This window comes from Hydra viridissima, unplaced genomic scaffold (genome assembly GCF_058129835.1).
Source record: "Hydra viridissima isolate aposymbiotic clone 2 unplaced genomic scaffold, HvirCarnegie_v1 scaffold_1, whole genome shotgun sequence".
Classification (NCBI taxonomy): Eukaryota; Metazoa; Cnidaria; class Hydrozoa; order Anthoathecata; family Hydridae; genus Hydra; species Hydra viridissima.
In genome coordinates, this window is record NW_028324300.1 from 31,420,269 (window position 1) to 31,440,726 (window position 20,458).

Here is a 20,458-nt window from a genome sequence, read left to right on the forward strand (position 1 = left end):
AGGTTACCTATGCTTTTGTTATTACTCTCTATATAAATAAGGTGATATTAAAAAACATTTAAACTATGCTTACAAATTATTGTAAGATACTCTATAAAAGTTTATGAGTTAGTATAGCTCTCTTCAGTATTTTTACAAATTTTATTTTTTAGGAAAACTTTAAAGTAATATAAATGTTTGAAAATTTACTTTTGCTTTATCAGCAGTTAAAGAAGCATAAAAAGCAGCATCTTGTTCTTGTTTTTCTGCATCTCTAGCAAGACGATCGTTCTAAATAATACATATTAAGAGCAATAAAAATATTATTAGCGAAAAAATACCAAAAAAAGTTATCTCTTTTTGCACATTAAAATATACCTCTATTCTAAGTTCTATATCCTGAGATTGTTGTGCAGTTTCATAAGCAGTCATTACAGCAGACATAACTTCATCCAGAGAAGTATTTGCTGAAAAAAGGTTAAAGTAATAGAAAAATATGTTGAACTTTTCTGTACAGGAAATATAATAAATCATATTCCATAAAATTTTATATGGCAAAGCTAAATTTAATTTACATAGTATATACACAAAAAAGGTAAAGTAAACCTAGCTTAATCTAAGGTGAAGTAAGACTAATCTAAGACTTAACCTAAGTGAAGTAAGGTAGAGGCAAAGTGACCACAAATCTTCAAATACCATATGACAAATCATACCATATGACAGCTTTAAGTCCTAAACTTGTTGCATAAGCAACATGAGTCATGTAACAACAACATGCATCACCAGCTAGGAAAAATTCTGCAAAGCATGTCATCACCATGTTGCAAAGTTATCTAATGTTTTTGACTATACAGATTGAGGTTTCAAAATCTGGTGCTCTCAAATTTACACATCCAGAATTATTGATTTGAAGAGATGACTACAGGTAGAATTCCCTTAAAAACACATACCTGCTTAAACACTACACGCGTAAACTTCCAGCTCTGGGTTCCACTAATGTCAATGAGATTATTAAACAATGATTGAATCAGTATCTCTAAACATCCTAGATGACAATTTAATTAAAAATTTATCTCTTTTACAATATAAAATCCTCAAAAAGAGAATGCAAATCAAATTTTTAGTGTTAAAAATGGTTCAACTTATGCATTATGACCTCCAACTGTTTAATAATTTAATTTTAAGTTTGCAATTATCTTATTTCTAGATAATGTTAGACTTGTTCTAATCCACCAAGGTAATATTTACTAATTTACAAACTCTTAAAGATGTTTATTTTGTATTTTTTTCGCAGTGCTATGGATGTAGTTTTTAACGGGTCACTAGTTTTAAAATAGGAAATCAAGCTTTTAATTTAACAACAATGTATATTTTGAATAATAGGAGATATGAAAAATGATAAGAAAAGTATAGATTTAATACAGTTTAATAAAAAAAGTACAGATTTAAGTACAGCTTTAATAACAGCAATAAATGTTTTTTGAATAACATAAAATGACAAAAAAATATGAATACCATAAAAAATTCTGAAAAAGAGACATGCAAAAAACAAACATTTCATCTAAAAAAACATCTCTGAGTCATTAAGATTTAAAATATTTGAATCAGAACCAAAATAGAGTGTTTTTTTTTAAAGAATTAGAGGATGATGTTGCTGATGCAGGAAGAATCATTGTTGGCTTTTTGTTATCAATGCGACAAGTCATTTTAGTACGTACAGATTTAAGGTGGAATGATATTACAAACACTCTTTTAAAGATTTTGCAAGAAATTCTTCTACACAAGAACATTGCAGTTTGCAATGATAAAACAGTTCTTTTTCTTGGAGCTTGTGTTTCTTTTTCTCCTCTGAATCACAATTTTTTTTCTGTTTTTCTCCTTTGAGAGAAACTACTTTTGAAAGCACATCTTGAGCCTCCTTAGATCCATGCACATTAGTGACCCTTGTTATTTTTGTTTGATTAACCTCCTTGGGTTTAACTCGGTTTACTGAAAATAAATCAGGCACTTCTTCTAAATTGAGGTTTTTCTCATATGATTCTTCAATGAATGATTGTGACATTTCATACATTCGGATTGTGATCTTGGAGTTGTTGCCAAGGGTCTGTCTTTTGAGGTTACACTTCTTATTTTCTTAGGAGTAGAAGATTGTAGAGAAACATCATCAGTGTTTTCAATAAGGAGAGCTGCTTGTTCAAATTTATCCTGTTGTATATCATCAACATTAAGATCATTCTTACTTTAACCAACTCTCTTAGCAGCTGCTATGTTATTGGCAGCGGATGTCAAATTGTTCCACGTTGTTCCTAGGATATTCATGAACCTTTCACGATTTATTGTCTGGAAAGAGGAAAAGAGCTTATCTTGCATGTTATTATAATATCGATGGAGTTGTTGATTTGGTGCTTGGTCTAGTAGCTGTTTGTTTCTGATAAACAATCTATTTCCTTCTCTTCATCTGGATGTAACACTCTCAAATGTTCCTTTTTTACATTCTTATCTTTGCCATCTAATCTTCTGTCTATTGTACCACAATCTTTAATTAAAGGAAACTTTCCTGCTTTTAATACAGTGTGTCCTTGTTTATTATTTTCTGTGCACTAATCTACTGCCTCTGATATTTGATTTTCTTTAGCTCTTATGTCCTTTCTGTAAACCGTTGCTTCAGCTTGAGTTTCTGGCTTTGTTTTTATTCTACTTATTTTTCTACCAACAGAAATCTTAAAATTAAACTGCAGTTTTCCCATACTATAATTTTATTTAAACACTAAAAAAAAAAAATATACATACTTGATTAGAGATTATGAGCACAGAATGAACAGAAAGGTGCCAGTTATAGCCATTTTACTGTTTTTTAGTTAAAAAAAGATCAGTATAAACATTCTCTCCATTCCTGGCTATTCTAAGTAAGCTTGTGGAGGCATATTTTACCTAATATAATATTGTATTTAAGTGGGAAATTGTGTAGTTTTTAAGGGACTTTACTAGCTAAAATGCTATTTTTGGTTAGACTTAGTTAGCAATCCTCCTTATATATCATACTACGCTGATTTCTGATATAATAAGAAAAATATTTAGAACTTTCAGAAATTTTTCATACATATAAATACAACTATGTTCCTTGTAGTTATTAAGAGGAAATCTTTGAAAAAATCAGAAAATTTACTCTGCTAATTCTCACTAATTATGGCAAAACAAGGATAATGACTTCCAGGGAAGAAAAGCCCTAAAATAGGTATTTTCAAATCACACAAAAAAAACTTCAAATAGTTGACCTGTAACAGATGTACTCCATTTTGAAAATTTGCGTAGTTTTTAAGGGAATTCTACTTGTACCTAGAGTTTATTGAAATTTTGGTTCTCCTGGTATAGCTGTTACATCAATGGTTGGAGAAGTCTCCTGCTATAGCTGTTACAACAAATGGAGGAGAAGCATTACAATCTGATGCATATGCCAATACATTACCAGGAATATCAAAAAGTTCATTAAATCAATTTAAGTCAATCAAAATTATTTTATGCTTTTGTACTTTTTTTTGCTGTCAGATATGTGAGTCACTTTGCCCTGCCTTTCTCTGCTTAATTAGAAAATTTCATCAGCATTGCAAGAATCATTTGATGATACTACTAATACAATTTCCAAAAAAATAAAAAATTTCATAACCAATAAACTTACCTTGTAATACCAAGCAAATTTCAGCAGCAGACTTTGATTTTGAGACAACTACAAGTAAAGGGTAGTCACTATCATCATATTTTGTCACCATAGGAACAGACAAATTACCAAAATGTTGTACCAGCATATTTACAAACCTGAAAAAGTGTACAAAGCAAATAATCATTATCATGTGATATATTAAAAAAAATTGTCTTTCATAGTGTTTGCATAGAGCAAATAGATTAAATAAAGCTTTCTAATAAGACTTTTTGTTATTGTTTTACAAAATAAATGCCTTAACTAAATGGCTTATTTCAGTTTCTTACAATCTCTTTAAGTCAGTTTAATGAAATATCTTTATTTTGTATAAACTATATTTTATATTCTATCCAATTATAGCAAAGTTTGCTTTTAATCATTTCTACAAATAATAATCTACTGAAAGATTTAATTACTAAAACCTTTCTTTATAAAATTTTTAATCTTCCAGATACTTTTATTTTAAAGAGCAAAATCTGATGCGTATTTCAACTGATGTGGAGTATGTGTTGAGAATAGCGTCTTGATTAGGGGTGTACTGGAACTCTGGCTGGATTTTGTAATATTCAGTTCATTCCGGTTCTGGCTGGATTTTGTAATATTCAGTTCATTCCGGTTCTGGCTGGAATTATAATAATTAAAGCCGGAATATATTTTTTAAATTCATTTTTAAATTTATTTTTCAACTTTATTTTTTAATACATGTGACACAGACAGTGTAAATTAAATCAAAAATTATTTGTCCTACAGGGAAATAAAAAACAGTAGCTAAACCTAGGTAAAAAATACAAATTTATAAGTGAACACAATGAAATTTTATTTGCAATAATCAATTAAGATTTAAAAATAATCAAGTAAGAATTTCTGGAAATTTAGTAATATTGTGGTGCAAAAATAAGAGCTTCTCTCCAGTTTTTGACAACAAACTAGCTCTTTTTTCCTCAAAAATGTTACCTGCCTCTGAGAACAGTCTCTCTGAATAAACAGATGAAGCAGGGGGCTGATAAAAGTTTTCTTGCTATACAGCATATATGAGGATAGTAATCCTTATTATCGCTCCACCATTTTAACACTGCTTCTTCATTTTCTAATTTACCTATTCCTTTCCCAGCCATAAAACAATCTATTTCTTTTTTATCTCTTCATCTGTTATTCCTATACTTTTTCTTTGTTTTTTTTTTTTTAGGGTTACTTTTTCTTTCTTCTTCTATCTCATAACAATTAAGAAAACAATTTGTAATAGTCTTTCTTAAATTTGATGCATATAAAGCTGATGTAGATGGCTGACAACCTTTATTGGTTGTTGAGGAATTAGAACTATCAGACGAAGATGAATCTATTTCCAACATATTATCCATATTAGTTTCTTTTTGTGAATTTATTTGATCCTTTATCTCGGACAAAAGCCAAACTTAACCAAATTTTTTTGCTCATCAAGGAAAAGTGATAGCTTATACCTTGGATCAACAGCTGTGGACAAAACATGTACTTTACTCATTAGTACATTAAAGTGACCTTTTAATGAAACATTACTCATGAATCTTTTTTCAATAAACTCTCTTAGCATCTTCTTCATTGATTGGACTCTAGAATCATCTGCAAGGCTTCCAAGAAAATTATATAGTGCACGAATATGGCTAATTACTGATGACAACATTGATTTTGATTTACTGACTGTATCAGCAAACATAAAAAATGGTTGTAAAAGTCCCAATACAATTTCAAATAACTCCCATTCACTTGAACTTAATGTTAAATTTATCAAATGAGGGTGGTCTGCTGTGTAAAGTTGTATAGATCTTTTGAGAGTCTCAATTCGATCCAACATTAATATATACTATTCCACCTTGTTGGAACATCTTGGATCGGTAATAAAGGTTTTGAAATTTTGGAATCTATTTCTTTCTGTATTTCCTTTAATTTGGTGTAAGCCAAACTTGAATGGTTAAAATGAGTGCAGATGCTTCTGCATTTCTTTATCATGCCATATACTGCAACCTAATCAAAAAGGGAGTCTTTGATAACTAGCTGCAGTTGATGAATAAAACATGAGATTCCTGAGGACTCTGTCAAGACAATTCCAAGTTGCATGTTATAAGCACTGTCTTGAAGGACTATATGTATTTTCTTTATGGAAATATCCCAATCAATTAGCATCGCATCAAATAAATTTGAAATATTTATTCCAGTGTGGGACCCTAGAAAATGCTTACAGTGTAGAACACAATCTTTTCTAATAAAATTATCTGTGATCCAATGCTCAGTTAATGATATAAATGCATCATTACTATGGGTATTTGTCCAAATATCTGTTGTAACTGAAATATGATCAGCTGCAGAAATGTCATTAAATTTTACGGTTTTTAATTTTTCGTATGATACTGGTAGCATTGTTTCCTTAAAAAACTTTCTACTTAGAATTAGGTATTGTGGTTGCAAGTAAGCAATCAATTTAATGAACCCCTGATCTTAAACTACAGAAAAAGGTTGATTGTCCATCGCAATGAAATTCATTATTCTTTGATTAACTTTGGAGGAGCGAGAGTCCATTACATTCCAAATTTTTTTAGGAACAAAATTATCTATGCTAGTTTGTGTCTGCGACTTAACTGCTTCCAATTTTCTCTCTAGTGGTGTCTCAGCTTTTGATTTTTTTTCCCCTTTTCTGTTCTTCTTGTTTAGCCTCATCATATGTATCCATATGATATTTTTTTAAATGCATATGGAGTGGTATCGTGGTAAAAATTTTTGGGGTGCTACCACGTTTAACATTTTCAAGGCATAACTTACATTCTGCTAATGTATTTGTGACATCATTTGTTTTAAAATATCTCCAAACAAATGAAGAAAATGAAGACATTTTTAGATGTTCAAATGTTAATTTAATTTAAATAGATAAAAACTATAGGATGACTTTAGTACAAATACAGTAAAAAATTATATTTTAATCTAAATAAAAAATAAAAAATATAGAATTAATTTTAAATATAAATAATAATGCAGTTAAAAAAATTATGCAGTTAAAAATTTACAACACACAAAATAAAAAATAATAAAAACAACATTACTTAAATAAAGTAAGAATAAAATTTATGAAATAGGTTAAATATATATTATATAGCTGAAAGGAGTTGAATATATATTAATCAATTAATTTCATCAAAAATAGGTTAAATATATATTATATAGCTAAGATGAGTATAATTCCACTTTAATCTTGGATGTAAAAAATAACATAAATATAGTTCTCGTTCTAGCCAATAATCTGGCCAGAATTATATTAATAATTCCAGCAAATATGGTTCCAGCCAGAATTGAAAAAACCCATTCCGGTACACCCCTAGTCTTTATATATTCTCTTTCAATACTCTGACTTCATGTGCAGACTTAAAAATAGACTTGTAATAACAGACTTGTAAAAGTTAGGATTCAAAGTTTATGAATTGTAAATTCTAAAAGAAATCCTCCTTTTGGAGACTGAAAATGAAGAGAAGATTTCAGAAATCGGAAATAAATTACCAAAATGATTTCTAAATCATGACAAAGAATTAAATTACATGACTTTCTAATCTATTTTTAAAAAAGGGGTGGTTAAAAAAAAAAGAAGAACTGCAAGCTTCATGAAAACAATCTTTACTAAACAGATATTAGAAAAAGTTTATAAATGAAATACTCTGATTTCCTTTAAAAAGACTATAATACACATCTCAAAATCCCACCTACTCTAGATGAAGCAGAATACAATTTTTCTGCATTTTTCCGAAAAAGTACAGGTTAACTCATTTTCACATATCAACTGGTAAGCTGTGTTTCCTGAGACATTAATGTTTGAAAAAAACAGATTAAATTGGAATTACTTAGAAAATCTCTTTGATAATACAAATATTTAAATATTCACAAGTAAAACTACAATAAAACAACTGGTCCCTCTTTATGAAAAAGTATTCAAACAAATTAGAACTTTTTAAAAAATTTTCAAATTCTAATTTTTATTGAGTAACTTTAAATGAAAAATGGTTTAAAAAATATATATACATAAATGGTAGTTTTTTCTTAAAGAAAAAAAAAAAAAAGCATTAAAAAGTCAAAAACTTATGATAAAATTTTTTTGTAGAAACCTTATTTTGAATCAAAATATAGTTGGACAATAATACTTGAAAACAGGGTATATATCATAACTTATACCACTATGCTTGTTAAAAGTTACAGAATAAAATTTCAGACAAAAAATTCAAGTATTCATCATGCAAAAAAATAAAGAATTATTTTTGATACAGTTGTAAACTGTATCCAGAAATCTGCAGAAAGGTTGAAATTTGTCAGGTCTAGGAATTGTGAAACATGATCAGAATGTTCAAAGTTTACCTTAGTTCTTAGAGGTAAATAAAAAACAGCAAAACTTTCACTACTAGCAAAGCCTGTCAGCATAGTTAGCAAGTGTAAAGATGCTTTTGTCAAATTGGAAAATGTTTAAACATGAATCAGAAAGTATAACCTGAACAAGATTAATTTTCAGAAGTAATGTAAAAAGCTCATCTTATATCAACAGCCTTTAAATTCCTCTACTTAATTTTCAAACTATTCTTTAGTTTGTGTTTAAGGAACTTACAGCTGATTAGAACAAACAAGCCATTTTAAACAGCTCATCTGCTAAACATTTATTAGGAAAGTATGGGTAGGTATCTGAAATAATTAAAAAACGAAGACAGCACCTCAAAGTATCACAAAACAGTATAAAGCCTGCTCTTGGAAGAGACTAAAACTTTCAGAACTTTCAAGAAATTAAAAAACAGAAAGAATTTCAAAAAAAATTGGAAACAAATATTTTTGCAATTTTTCAAACATATTAGCGACATATTAATACTTTCTAAACATAGTTTTTTTTTACCAATGCTCCCTTAAATTGGTAGATATTAATAGGAGCATTGGTAAACAATGTGTTCACATTAATGCAATAAGAAATTTCATCAAAAAAAGAGTTCAATTTGAATGAAAAATAAAAACAACTTAAAACCAAAAAAATTATTTATAAACATATCTAGAAAACATTAAAAAGAAAAAACACATACAAGTAATTTTTTTACATAGTTCATTAAATAATCAATGTTGAATTTTTGAAAAACTGTTAAACCATTTTTTTTTTTATTTTGATTGAGTTTACACACAAGGTTTTTGCTTCAAGAGCCTTTTCAATTTTTCCTCTTCAAGTCTTTTTTTTCTTCTTAGAATGTTTGTAAGTGTTTTAGTACTTTAGCACTTTCCTATTTTTCATCCCTTACTATTTTTCTTTTGCCTTGCAGCTTTGGGATATGGACATTTCTAGAGTTAATGAATTTTTTGATATTCCTGTATTATCATGTGCACCAGGAGAAGCATTACTCCTCCATCAATTGTAAAAGATATCGCATAGATATTGTTTTTGGATGAGAATGATCTGTAACATGCAGACTCAAAATCATTTTCAAAAAATATACTGACCTACAGAATGGGCAGTTCCCAGTGTAGTTAAATGCTGATGTAATAATTAAAGCAGATTAAATGTTAGTTAAAATTGTTGTAATAAAAGGTTGTAAAAGGTTTTAGTTTTACCAGGATTACACTTATCCAATTGTTAAAAAAAATTTTCAATTTCCCTTTAAATGGCTCATATAATCCTTCATCAAGAGTTTGTAGTTGATGTGATTCTGAAGCTTTATTTATTTACTTCAAAACTTCAATGAAGTAAACTCTATTCATCCAACCAGAATGGTTTGCTAATCCTTATGCTACCCACTGGTGCACTGTTTAAAAATTCTTTTTTTAAATGAACTTGAGGAAATATAAAAACTGGTGGGATTGTGATAAATTCAACTAGTTCTGCAGATACACCTTGTCCTGTCTGCCTCATTCTCTTAGGAGTAACAAAACGAGGAGTTTGCATTACAGTTGATCCTGCTTTATTATCTGTATTAAAAATGCAGTTGTGTGGAATTTTATGTTTCTGCAATTCTATTTCATAATTTACAAAAAATTTGGATATATTGACCTGATTGAAGCTTGTTACCCATGAAAGACTTTTATTTGTGTAAACTAAGTGATAGATGCATTCTCATGAATCCTTTCCATCCAGCCCACTCCAGCAAGTTGATTATCTGACCAAGATTTCTCAATTTTAATGCCAAGACTCAAACTATTCATAGTGACATAAAAATATGTAAATAATTTATTTAAATAACTAATATTTAAACAATTGTATTTGAATTACATAGATGCATTAGCAAACCATTTGAGAATAAGAACCGCATTAAAAAAAAAAAAAAATTAATCTTAACATGGCTGTAACAAATATTCATGTAATACACAGAGCAGGTATTAAAAGTTTGTTACCAATGCTTCAACATAGTGGCAAAATAAAGAAAAGGTAAATTTACAGGTAACACTTAAAACCTAACTACATGTTCTGTGGAAGAAGTGATTGTAAGCAATAATTGGTATCTGCACTCAAAAGATGAAACTGATTCAAAATGGCTGAAAATTTGCCTGTGTACCAATGTTCCCCCTTTTCCCCTAGCCAGCAGCCTGCTATTTAGAGTAAGCCTGATTTGTTAACTTTGTTGATAAGGTAATTCTTACTTTATATAACATAAATATTGAAAATTTAACAATTTAAATTAACTATTTTGATTGTAGTAATGTTTCCTGATTGATAAAATTTCGATATTTGTAGGATAAAAATTTACTTATTGCTACTTTGTTATTTATTTTCGTTGATTGGATAACAAAGTCTGGATACAATGTCTATTATCTTGCTCTAACTATTAAAAAAAAGACTGGATAACAAAGTCTAGATACAATGTCTATTATCTTGTTCTGACAACAGTTATTCAATCTAAACTGTTGTAAAAATTTAGGATACGCATTTATGTGTATAAAATTTCAAGCACCTATCTTGCTTGCTTACTAAATTCTAAATTTTTAAACATGCTCAAACAGAAAATTCTGCTCAGTTTTCTGTGGACAATTAGCCAATATTGAGTTGAGTAAAAAATAATATTAGATTAAAAGATCTCAAAAATCTATGAAGCAAACTTTGACATCTGTTTTGCCACAAGATGCCTGTGAGACAGCCAACAATTGTGAGGCAGAAAAACAAAAAAAAGACTTTCTTAAACTTTTTTTTCAATTTTTTCAAATTCACAAGTTTTAACAAAATATGGAAAATATCCTATTTACCTTATCTTGTTACTTTCATATGTCATATCCCATCCCCAGAAAACAAAATTTTCATTAACAAATGATACAAATTCCTTTGAACACAACATTTGACTAAAATTAAAAAAAAATACATAATATGATTACATGTCTACAAACCTACTGTATAAATACTTTATAAATTGTGAAACTCCTTATAAAAATTTTAATACCTTCAACAAATTAAAATATATGTATGTATGTATGTATGCATGCATGCATGCATGTATGTATGTATGTATGTATGTATGTATGTATGTATGTATGTATGTATGTATGTATGTATGTATGTATGTATGTATGTATGTATGTATGTATGTATGTATGTATGTATGTATGTATGTATTTCCTGAATAAATTTCTTTTTATTATAGAAGAAGCAGCTGGTTTAGAATAATCACTTCTTGGCAATTTTTCCTCTTCAAGAAGTGTAGACTTTCAAGGACTCCTAATCTTTACTGTCTAAAAATGGATTCTTCCCATTCTTGTATTTGAAAAGTAAGAGATGTTAATTGCTACATTAAACCAATTATTATGAAGCTTTTTGAGTCTATGTATTTTAGAAACATTTTATCAGTATCAAACATTTTAAAAACAATATTTCAGTGAAAATCCTAAAACTTAAAAACTTTTTTTAAAAAAAAAAGATTTTCAGGCACTTAAAAAAAAAAAAAAAAAAAAAAAAATATTCAAATAAAAAAATTTTAATCAACAAGTTGTCAATATGTCAAGGTTGTCAATTACTTTACTGAGTGCAGCATTGCAATCAAGAACAAAATCAGTTCCTTCTGCAGGTTATTGAAAACCATTAGAGGCAGTTCTTCACTCCAAAGGCAGGACATATTAAACATGCCAGGACAAAAACCATTGAGTTGTTTTTATGACAAAATTGTGTAATGATTTGTCTTTCTTGGACCAGCATGATGCATTTATGGAGCTCATATGAAACATTTTTCTATTTGAGTGCCAAAATTTTCAGCTTTTTCTCCTCTACTAAAACTTTCTCAAATTAGAATGCAAACCAAATACTGTGGTGGCAACCTTTGCAAAAACTTTATCAGGCAAGACTGACAAAGACTGGAGCAAACTGAATCGCTCCTCAGAGCTTCTGTTGTAAATAAACTTCAAATCCAATACTAAATGTGTATGGAAGTCATGAGGAGACACACTTGTTAAATTACAGTTATTAACAACTTTCAGTACTGTGTTGTAAACATAATTAAACTTTTGTCAGAAAATAAGTAAAAGATATGGAATGCTGCCTATCAGGACTACTGCTTCACATTATACAGTATGCAAGTAATCCTCAAACAAATTCCTTAAGTCTCATCTATTTATCTCCATGAAGTGAAACAAACAACAAGTGGCACAACATATACAGTACTGTGAATAAGTTTTAGCCCACTTATTAAAACTCGTATTTTTTTTAACAGATTTTGAATAATAGCTTCCGATTATTTTTTTATATAAAATAATCTCTAACTTCAAACAATACTAAACACTATTTTAACAAACAAAAGCAATATTTATCAAAATTTTACATAGATTTTTGTATTTATATATCTAACATGTTCATTTTTATTGTATGCTGATCTAAACCCAATTCGTATCAGCTCGTTTGTTTTTAGCTTGCTCTTGCATTTTTGTTTATTTATTGCTGTGAAGGCTTCATATTAGATGATGGTACAGTTTACAAAGATATTTCATAGATGATGTGTATTTAATATTATTTTTTGTTTTTTTAAGAGCAAAACATCTTCTAATTTGTTTTTTTTCTTCTTTTCTTTCTTTTGTATTATTATTTTTATTGTTATTTAAGTAATAAAATGGGTAAAATTCCACTACTGGAACATAAAAAAATTATCGTGCTTCATGAAGAAGGTTATTCTCAACGATAATTTGTCCAAAAAACAAAACATTCAAGGATAGCCATTAGAGAAATTATAAAAAAATTTAAAAACACTGGATCTCTTGAGGATAAAGTTCGAAGTGGAGGACCTCCAAAGCTTACAAAACATGACACAAAGTATTTAAAAAATGTGTCTCTGCGAAATCGGAAAAAAACCTCCAGTGAACTAGCCCAAGACATTCAGGCTACAACAAATGTTCAGGCTACAACAAATGTTCAGGCTGCAACAAATGTTTCCTCATCTTGCATTCGATGACATTTGCTAAAAGCTGGGTTAAGAGGGTGTGTTGCAGTTCGAAAGTCTTTACTACGTCGTGGCAATGAAGAAAAAAGACTTTAATATGCAAAACAGCGTAATAATTGGACGCAAGGAATGTTAAACCATGTACTATACACAGATAAATCAAAATTTGAATTGTTCGGTAGCAGAAGACGACAGTATGTAAGAAGAAGGGTAGGAGAGGCTTATCGCCCAGATTGTCTACATCCAACAATCAAGCATGGGGGAGGTTCTGTTTTAGTTTGGGGTTGTATTTCATCATCTGGAGTAGGTGATTTAATCAGAATTGATGGCAAACTGACAGGAGAACAGTATAAAAAAATTTTAAGACATCATGCAATACCATCTGGAATGAGACACCATGCAATACCATCTGGAGACTAATTGGTAATAATTTCATTCTACAGCAAGACAATGATCCCAAACATTGTTCCCGAGTGGCCAAAAATGTTTACAGGAGATGTGTGAGGAGGGAGTTCTCGAAGTAATGAACTGGCCTCCTCAAAGTCCAGATTTGAACATTATTGAACATGTTTGGGATTATTTGGATAAAAAAAAGGCTGAATGCAACCCCAAAAATGTAGAAAAATGTTTTCGAATATTAAAAAGAGAGTGGGCCAATATTCCACAAAATTTCATTACAAATTTATATGAATCAATTCCCAGGAGATTCGCTTCTGTGATCAACGCAAAAGGCGGACATACGAAGTATTAATTGTTCTTTCTTTTTGTATTATATTTTATCAAACTATTTCTAGATATTTTTGTTTATAATATATGTGTCTATAGACCTGATTTTTTTTACTTCATAAGTCCTTTATACTTTTACGATAAAATCAAAAATAATTATAAACTTATAGTGGACTAAAACTTATTCACAGTACTGTGTATTGGTGAAAGAAAAATTCATAGTTCTAATTCTACCCTATGAATGGGACCACTCTAATATATACATAATATTTACACAGTTGTGAACAAAATATAATAGTGATAAATAAAATAATTATTTATGATAACAGTTTTGTTTAAACTTAAAAATAAGTTAACAATTTTTAGGTATAACAGGGGTACAAATACTGAATAATCATATATTAGTAAAAAGAATTGGTAGCAATATTCAAGTTACTAATTTTTTATTTGAACAAATTTAGATTTGTTCATTAAAATAACATATCTACAGTTCATTATCAATTTATTTAAATGAGCTTTTTGTTTATTTGGTTTGAGATTTTTTAAAGGTAAGATTAATATCAGTGCTAACCTAATGAAATATAAATATTAATTGAATAAATTTTTTTTTTAAACATAAATTATGAGTCATGCAAAGCATTTTAATGCAGAAAAAAGAAAACTATTCGTAAAATTAAAACAAGAAAAAATATATGCTTTTATTCAAGAGACATTAGGTAGTTTTCCAATAATGGTGAGAAACACTTTTAAATCAAAAAATATTGCTGAAGCAAGTGATCAATAGAGAAAAACAACTGAGCCTGCGGACAGATTAATAAAACTTGCTGCTGTTGCTGATTCTTTTGTAACTTCCTGCCATATTAAAAAAGATTGAATTTTAAGTGTTTCTTACAGGGCAAAAAGACAGTTAAAAAAATTAAACAGTTGCCAGAAGCCCAAGAAAGGCACCCAGGATTATGGATAAAAATGTCTATCTTGAAATATTAAAAACACCATGTTACCCTATGCAGAGTAAGATATTCTGCTAAAATGGGCCTACATATCAATCACCAAAAAAATTGCATAGTAAAAAACCAATGGAGAAAAGGATTAGTTATGTTTTGTACAAAAAAATTTGATCTCAATGCATTAAAACATTTGGACAAAAGTAAGATAGGTAGTTAGTAGAGAAAAATCAAAAAATCCAAAATTTCCACAATACTTGGAACAACATTCCTTCAAAACATTGTCAAAATCTGATTTACTCTTTATTGAATAGGTGCAAAGCTGTAATAAAAAACCAGGGGCATGCAATTAAATAATAATATTTTACTATTACTAATTTTTTATAAAGTTAATTATTTGCAATAACATAAAAAAAAAATCAAAACTACTTTTATTACGCCTAAACTTTTTTTATACTTAAACAATAATTGTAATATAATTGCAAAGGTTTAAAAATTTCTACTAATTAGTTATTATTAGAAAATGTTTAATCTTTGGAATTCAATATCAGTATTACATTTTCATTTAAAAAAGGGTTAATTTTGATAACATGACTACTATTTTTTGTAATCACATACATACATACATACATACATACATACATACATACATACATACATACATACATACATACATACATACATACATACATACATACATACAAGATTAAACTGGATACCTGCAAAAAATATTTGCAAATATGCTTCCATCATGATGAAGATAGATTAAAAGAGGTTTTCTCTAAAAAATTTAAACAAGTTAAAACATAAAAAAGGAATGATTAAAAAATTTGTGCACATGCAGACAAACAATCTCACACATTTCAACCATGTAGTGAATTGAAAAAATAAGGTAGAAATTTTATCAAGTATCAGCTCACAAAACAAGCTATCCATTTAGTAAAAATAGGGTAAACTATTCAAACTTAATATGATACTGTTAGGTATGGTGCAAGTGAAGAGATATAACAAATAAAAAGTTATACAAAAATGGAAATTGATGTTAAAATACTCTAAATTTTATAGGAGATTAAACATAGCAATGCTGAATTGGTACACCATCTAAAAAAGTATGCATATAATATTATCTGATAATAACATGTGACAACTAAAAGCCCACTTCAATATATCTCTAATAATGTTTTATAATTTTATAATCCTACCTATTATGTTGCAAATTTGATCCTCTAAAATATACTACAATCTTTATTTTTTCAGAAGTTAATTACACATGTCTTAATAATCAATTGGCACTCTGAAAATGAGTGTACAATTTTTTGGATTTGAACCCAAAAGAGGACAAAACCTTTATTTTATTTTATTTTATTGTAACCTTTATCACTTTTGCATGGAAAATTTCCCTAAATCAACCATAGTGGACTTCAAAGAAAGAAGAACAGTATAGGACCAAAATGAAAGGTTGGAAGTAGTCCGACTGCAAGAAAAATGCCTAAGAAACAGATAAAGCGTGTAGAAAAATTTTTCAATTGATAAGAAGGATGATGTTTCACAGTATAGCTTAGCCTACAGATTTGATGTTTCCCAGCAGTATATATCCAAAATTATCAAGGAAAAGACGAGCATTTATTATCATAAAAAAACTAAAGCATCAAAAAGAAACATTGGGTCAGAAAGCAGCTGTGCATCCTAAGTAACAAAAATTGGTTGCACTTTTTTGGGAAAAAATTGTGATCACTGGCAATGAGTCATATTTTCTTTTAAGCAACACTGATCTTTCTGGCAACGCAGGATATTATACTTCTGATCCTGATGTAACACCTAATGAGGTCAAGCTCAAAAGAAAAAGCAAATATGAGGCAAAGTTATTAGTTTGGATAGCCTGAGAAAGAACTCTCAAAGCACTACATCACTCCTTCAGGCCAAGCAGACAACAAAAATGAGTACATTTCCAAATATTTGGTTAAATTAAAGAAGTTCATTAACGAGGTTCACAAAAATGACAATACTGTGTTCTGGCCTCATCTAGCTTTTGTACACTATTCAAACAAAGTGCAAGATTACCTAGAAGGCAAAAATATTGAATATGCACCTAGAGACAAAAACCCTGCTATTGTACTTGAATTGTGCCTTAATAAGGATTTTTGGACCTAAATTAAAAGATTGGTGTATGCAGATAAGTGGCAAGCTGAAAATCTCTGCCAACTAAGAAATCGAATCGAGTATAGAATGAAAAAAATCAACCAAAATTGTGTACATAGGCTTAAGGCGAGTTCTTTTACAAGAGTTGATTGTGTTTGCCTAAATAGACAGATAATTAATTTTTATTTTATTTTGTAAAATACAAGTTTCTTGTTATTATACTTTTTAAATTAATAAAATTGATAACTCTGTACAAGAGTTGTGTCTTAACATGTGACAACTAAAAATCTGGACAAATCTTGAAAGTATTTATTTTCAAAATTTGTCCAGATTTTTAGTTGTCACATGTTAAGACACAATTTTGGAATAAATTCAATTATCAATATAGCTAGACAAAAATAAATATGTGTATTAGTTGGAAACATACTACTTATTTCCAAATATTGATTCTACAGATAATTACCAGTATTCATCAAATGGTGGAGTAACATTGAATGGAGTAACATGTAATGTGTAAAACATAAATCTATAGTAACAGTAATAACAAAGTTTTATGTAAATAAAAGAATGAACAAGAAACTGTCAATGTGCAAATAATCTTATGAACAAAAAACATGGATCATATTTATTTTATTTAATGTTAACAACAGGTAGAATATTAAGAATGGGCCTGAAACATGATGATAAAAATATTAAAAGTTATTCAACTCATAGCTAATTATAAAATATGACATGTGACTAACAAAAAGCCTACTATTTTTAATAACACATATCATCTTAATGTAAGTAATGTTATAACTTTTAGACTTATTAGGACTCCAGAAGAAGGAATTTTTAATTCATTAATAGAAATAAATTTATAATTTCTTTACTTATAAAAAGGATTATTGATAAATTCGGTAAAGGTTCCACTGCAACAGTTACAAGTGAAAGCAATGTCATGCTTGAACTTCCCTGGACTCTATGTTCAAGCTACTTATGGCTGGAACCAGGTTCCAGATCCTACAACCATTCCTTGCCCCTGGCGAGGAGGTGATTACAGAGTTAATAATTTTAATAGCTTTGAACAGTGAACATAACTACATAGCTACAGTTGCATTTCTGATTAATACAGTAAAGTTATATATATAATATCTAGAAAATCTGGCGCATTGCAAAAAATGTTCCAGCTAGTATGAAAATATATTTGTAACAGAAATTGAATTATACAACATTTAAATATAGAAAGGAATAGAAAATGAGTAAAGTTAAGAGTAAAAACATAAGAAATAAAAAAGATAAATATCTATTAGGAAATTCAGATCTATTAGATACTAATAATTGAAAAATGAGAAAGAAATTAAAACAATGTGAAATAAATTTACAAATTTAAACAGTGAAGACTGAACAGTTTATTTAAATGACTTTATTTAACATGATAGATGTTAACACTAAAAAAATATTTTATGTAATTATATATAAAATTTATTTGTAACAAAAAATCAAGTAAAAAGTTAAATACACATCAAAAAAGCAAGAAATGAAAATACTAATGAAAATAGAAAGTTTATTTTATATAGAAATTGATGCTTATTAATTTAATATTAATGAAATTACATTTTATAATGAAGTTAGCAATATTTATTATTGTTTTTGTTTTAATAGTAAAATAGATTATGATATTTTATGGTATTTTAATTGTAAAAGATTGTTTTCAATATATGTTAATAGTGAAATTATTTTTTTTAGAAATATGAATAAATAAAACATGAAAAAATCTTTATTATTAAAAAATCTAACCTTCTGTAGTGAAATATGGTCATATAGTGTTATAGATTAAAAAACTTTAACTAAAGACTTAGATGGAGACTTTGATGATGAAATAGATATTGAATACAATGAATACATAAATACAAAATTTAACATAAAATTCATTTCTAAAGATTTAAGAGAAAAATAATATTGTGGCTCATTCTAAAGGAGATATTATGAATGCACAAATATGTAAAATATTTGTGTCAAATACTTAATTATACAACAATTAGAAAAGAGTAAGAAATAGAGGAAAACAGAAAAGTATTATTAAACATACCATTCTAATTTTAAAAAGATATCATTAGAATGTTCAAGAGATCTTGTCAATTTAAACATTTAAAGAGAATTACTAAATCTTTTAAAACTAAATGATAATCTTGATTGTTTAAACATCAAATGAATATCATCTATTAAATGCATATCCATTACATATATATATACATACATACATATATATATATATATATATATATATATATATATATATATATATATATATATATATATATATATATATATATATATATATATATATATGAAATAGAAAATCAAACAATTCGAAATAAAAAATCAGACAATTTGATAGAGATATAGCCAAATTGAACAGTGAAGACAAAATAACTTGTTTAAATAAGTTTATTGATTATTTGGTATGTCTGTAAAGCTAAAAGTGATATTGTTAAAGAATTCTATGAAAGAGCTAGATCAAACTAATGAATATGTTGAAGATTGTATTAAGTATTATAAAGACCTATTTTAAGATCTTCAATATAATAAAGATGAAAAAATTTTTTTTAGAACACCAAAAAACCAAAGATATTAACACATTTAAAAAATATTTTATATATTAGTATATATAATATTTTTTTATATACTAGTTCTCTTCATTGAGGATTCTTGAGGATAAATAAATTTATGAACAAGCAGCTTTTATAAATTAAATAAAACTTCTTTCTAAGTACAACCCAAAACTGTTTTTTGAAACCTAATCAAACTGCTGAAAAAGCTACTTTAAAAACATCACCTGTTTCATGGGAGAATTAACCTAAATTTTTAACACCGAAGTCGCAATCTTTTTTGGAAATAATTTCTGGAACAATTTCTGGAACAAAGCAACTGATATTTTGGAAAAGTATGTCAACAATGCACCATATGATGTACAAAAATATATAGATTTGGTTTAACAGACATTATTGCATAGATTGATGGAAGTGGAATAAAAAACTCAATTGATATTGAAAAATATTACTTAAGTTGAATAGATTGAAAAAGGGATCCAAGGAATCAGGGCAAAAAGTTGTGTAATTAACAAATTATCTGAAATAAAAAATTTGAAAATAAAGAAATTATAAATAAAGAATTAATAACTTTTTTCTTACAAAAAATTTTTTCTGATAGCCTTTATCTATAAATTCTAACATTTTACTCCCTTTAAAGTTTAGTTCAGCATTCTTTACAACTATTAAAGAAGTAAATGCAAAAAAATAAAAAAACACATAACAAAATTGCTTTTATATATATATACACTGCCGCTCATGGAAGTTAGGACAAAAAATATTTTTTCAAAAGAACAATATTAAAATGTAATAACGTTATAAAATTATTAACTTATATTAGTAAAATTCATGTTTATATAAAAATTAATCAAGTTAAATAAAACTTGTATAAAAAAGTTCTAAATTAAGTTTATTTTAATGTAAATACATTAAAATAACATAAATTGTACACGCAAGTAAAAGTCAGTAAAAAAGTAAAAAAATTTTAAATTAATAAACAGAGAACCCAGAAACATATTA

The 20,458-nt window shown here is 27.8% G+C and overlaps 1 protein-coding gene and 1 pseudogene across 1 annotated transcript in view; both read right to left on the reverse strand.

The window, feature by feature from the left end:
• LOC145192628 (FAS-associated factor 1-like) overlaps positions 1-20,458 on the reverse strand; it is a 92,395-nt gene that overhangs the window by 6,255 nt on the left and 65,682 nt on the right. Inside the window, exons 12-16 of the mRNA XM_090094845.1 lie at positions 15,449-15,510; positions 10,889-10,981; positions 3,656-3,792; positions 358-446; positions 190-270 (exon numbers count right to left, since the gene is read on the reverse strand). Of these exons, the coding sequence (XP_089950971.1) occupies positions 190-270; positions 358-446; positions 3,656-3,792; positions 10,889-10,981; positions 15,449-15,510 (462 nt within the window). The remainder of the gene's footprint in view (positions 1-189; positions 271-357; positions 447-3,655; positions 3,793-10,888; positions 10,982-15,448; positions 15,511-20,458) is intronic.
• Positions 1,523-3,274, reverse strand: LOC149894529 (uncharacterized; annotated as a pseudogene).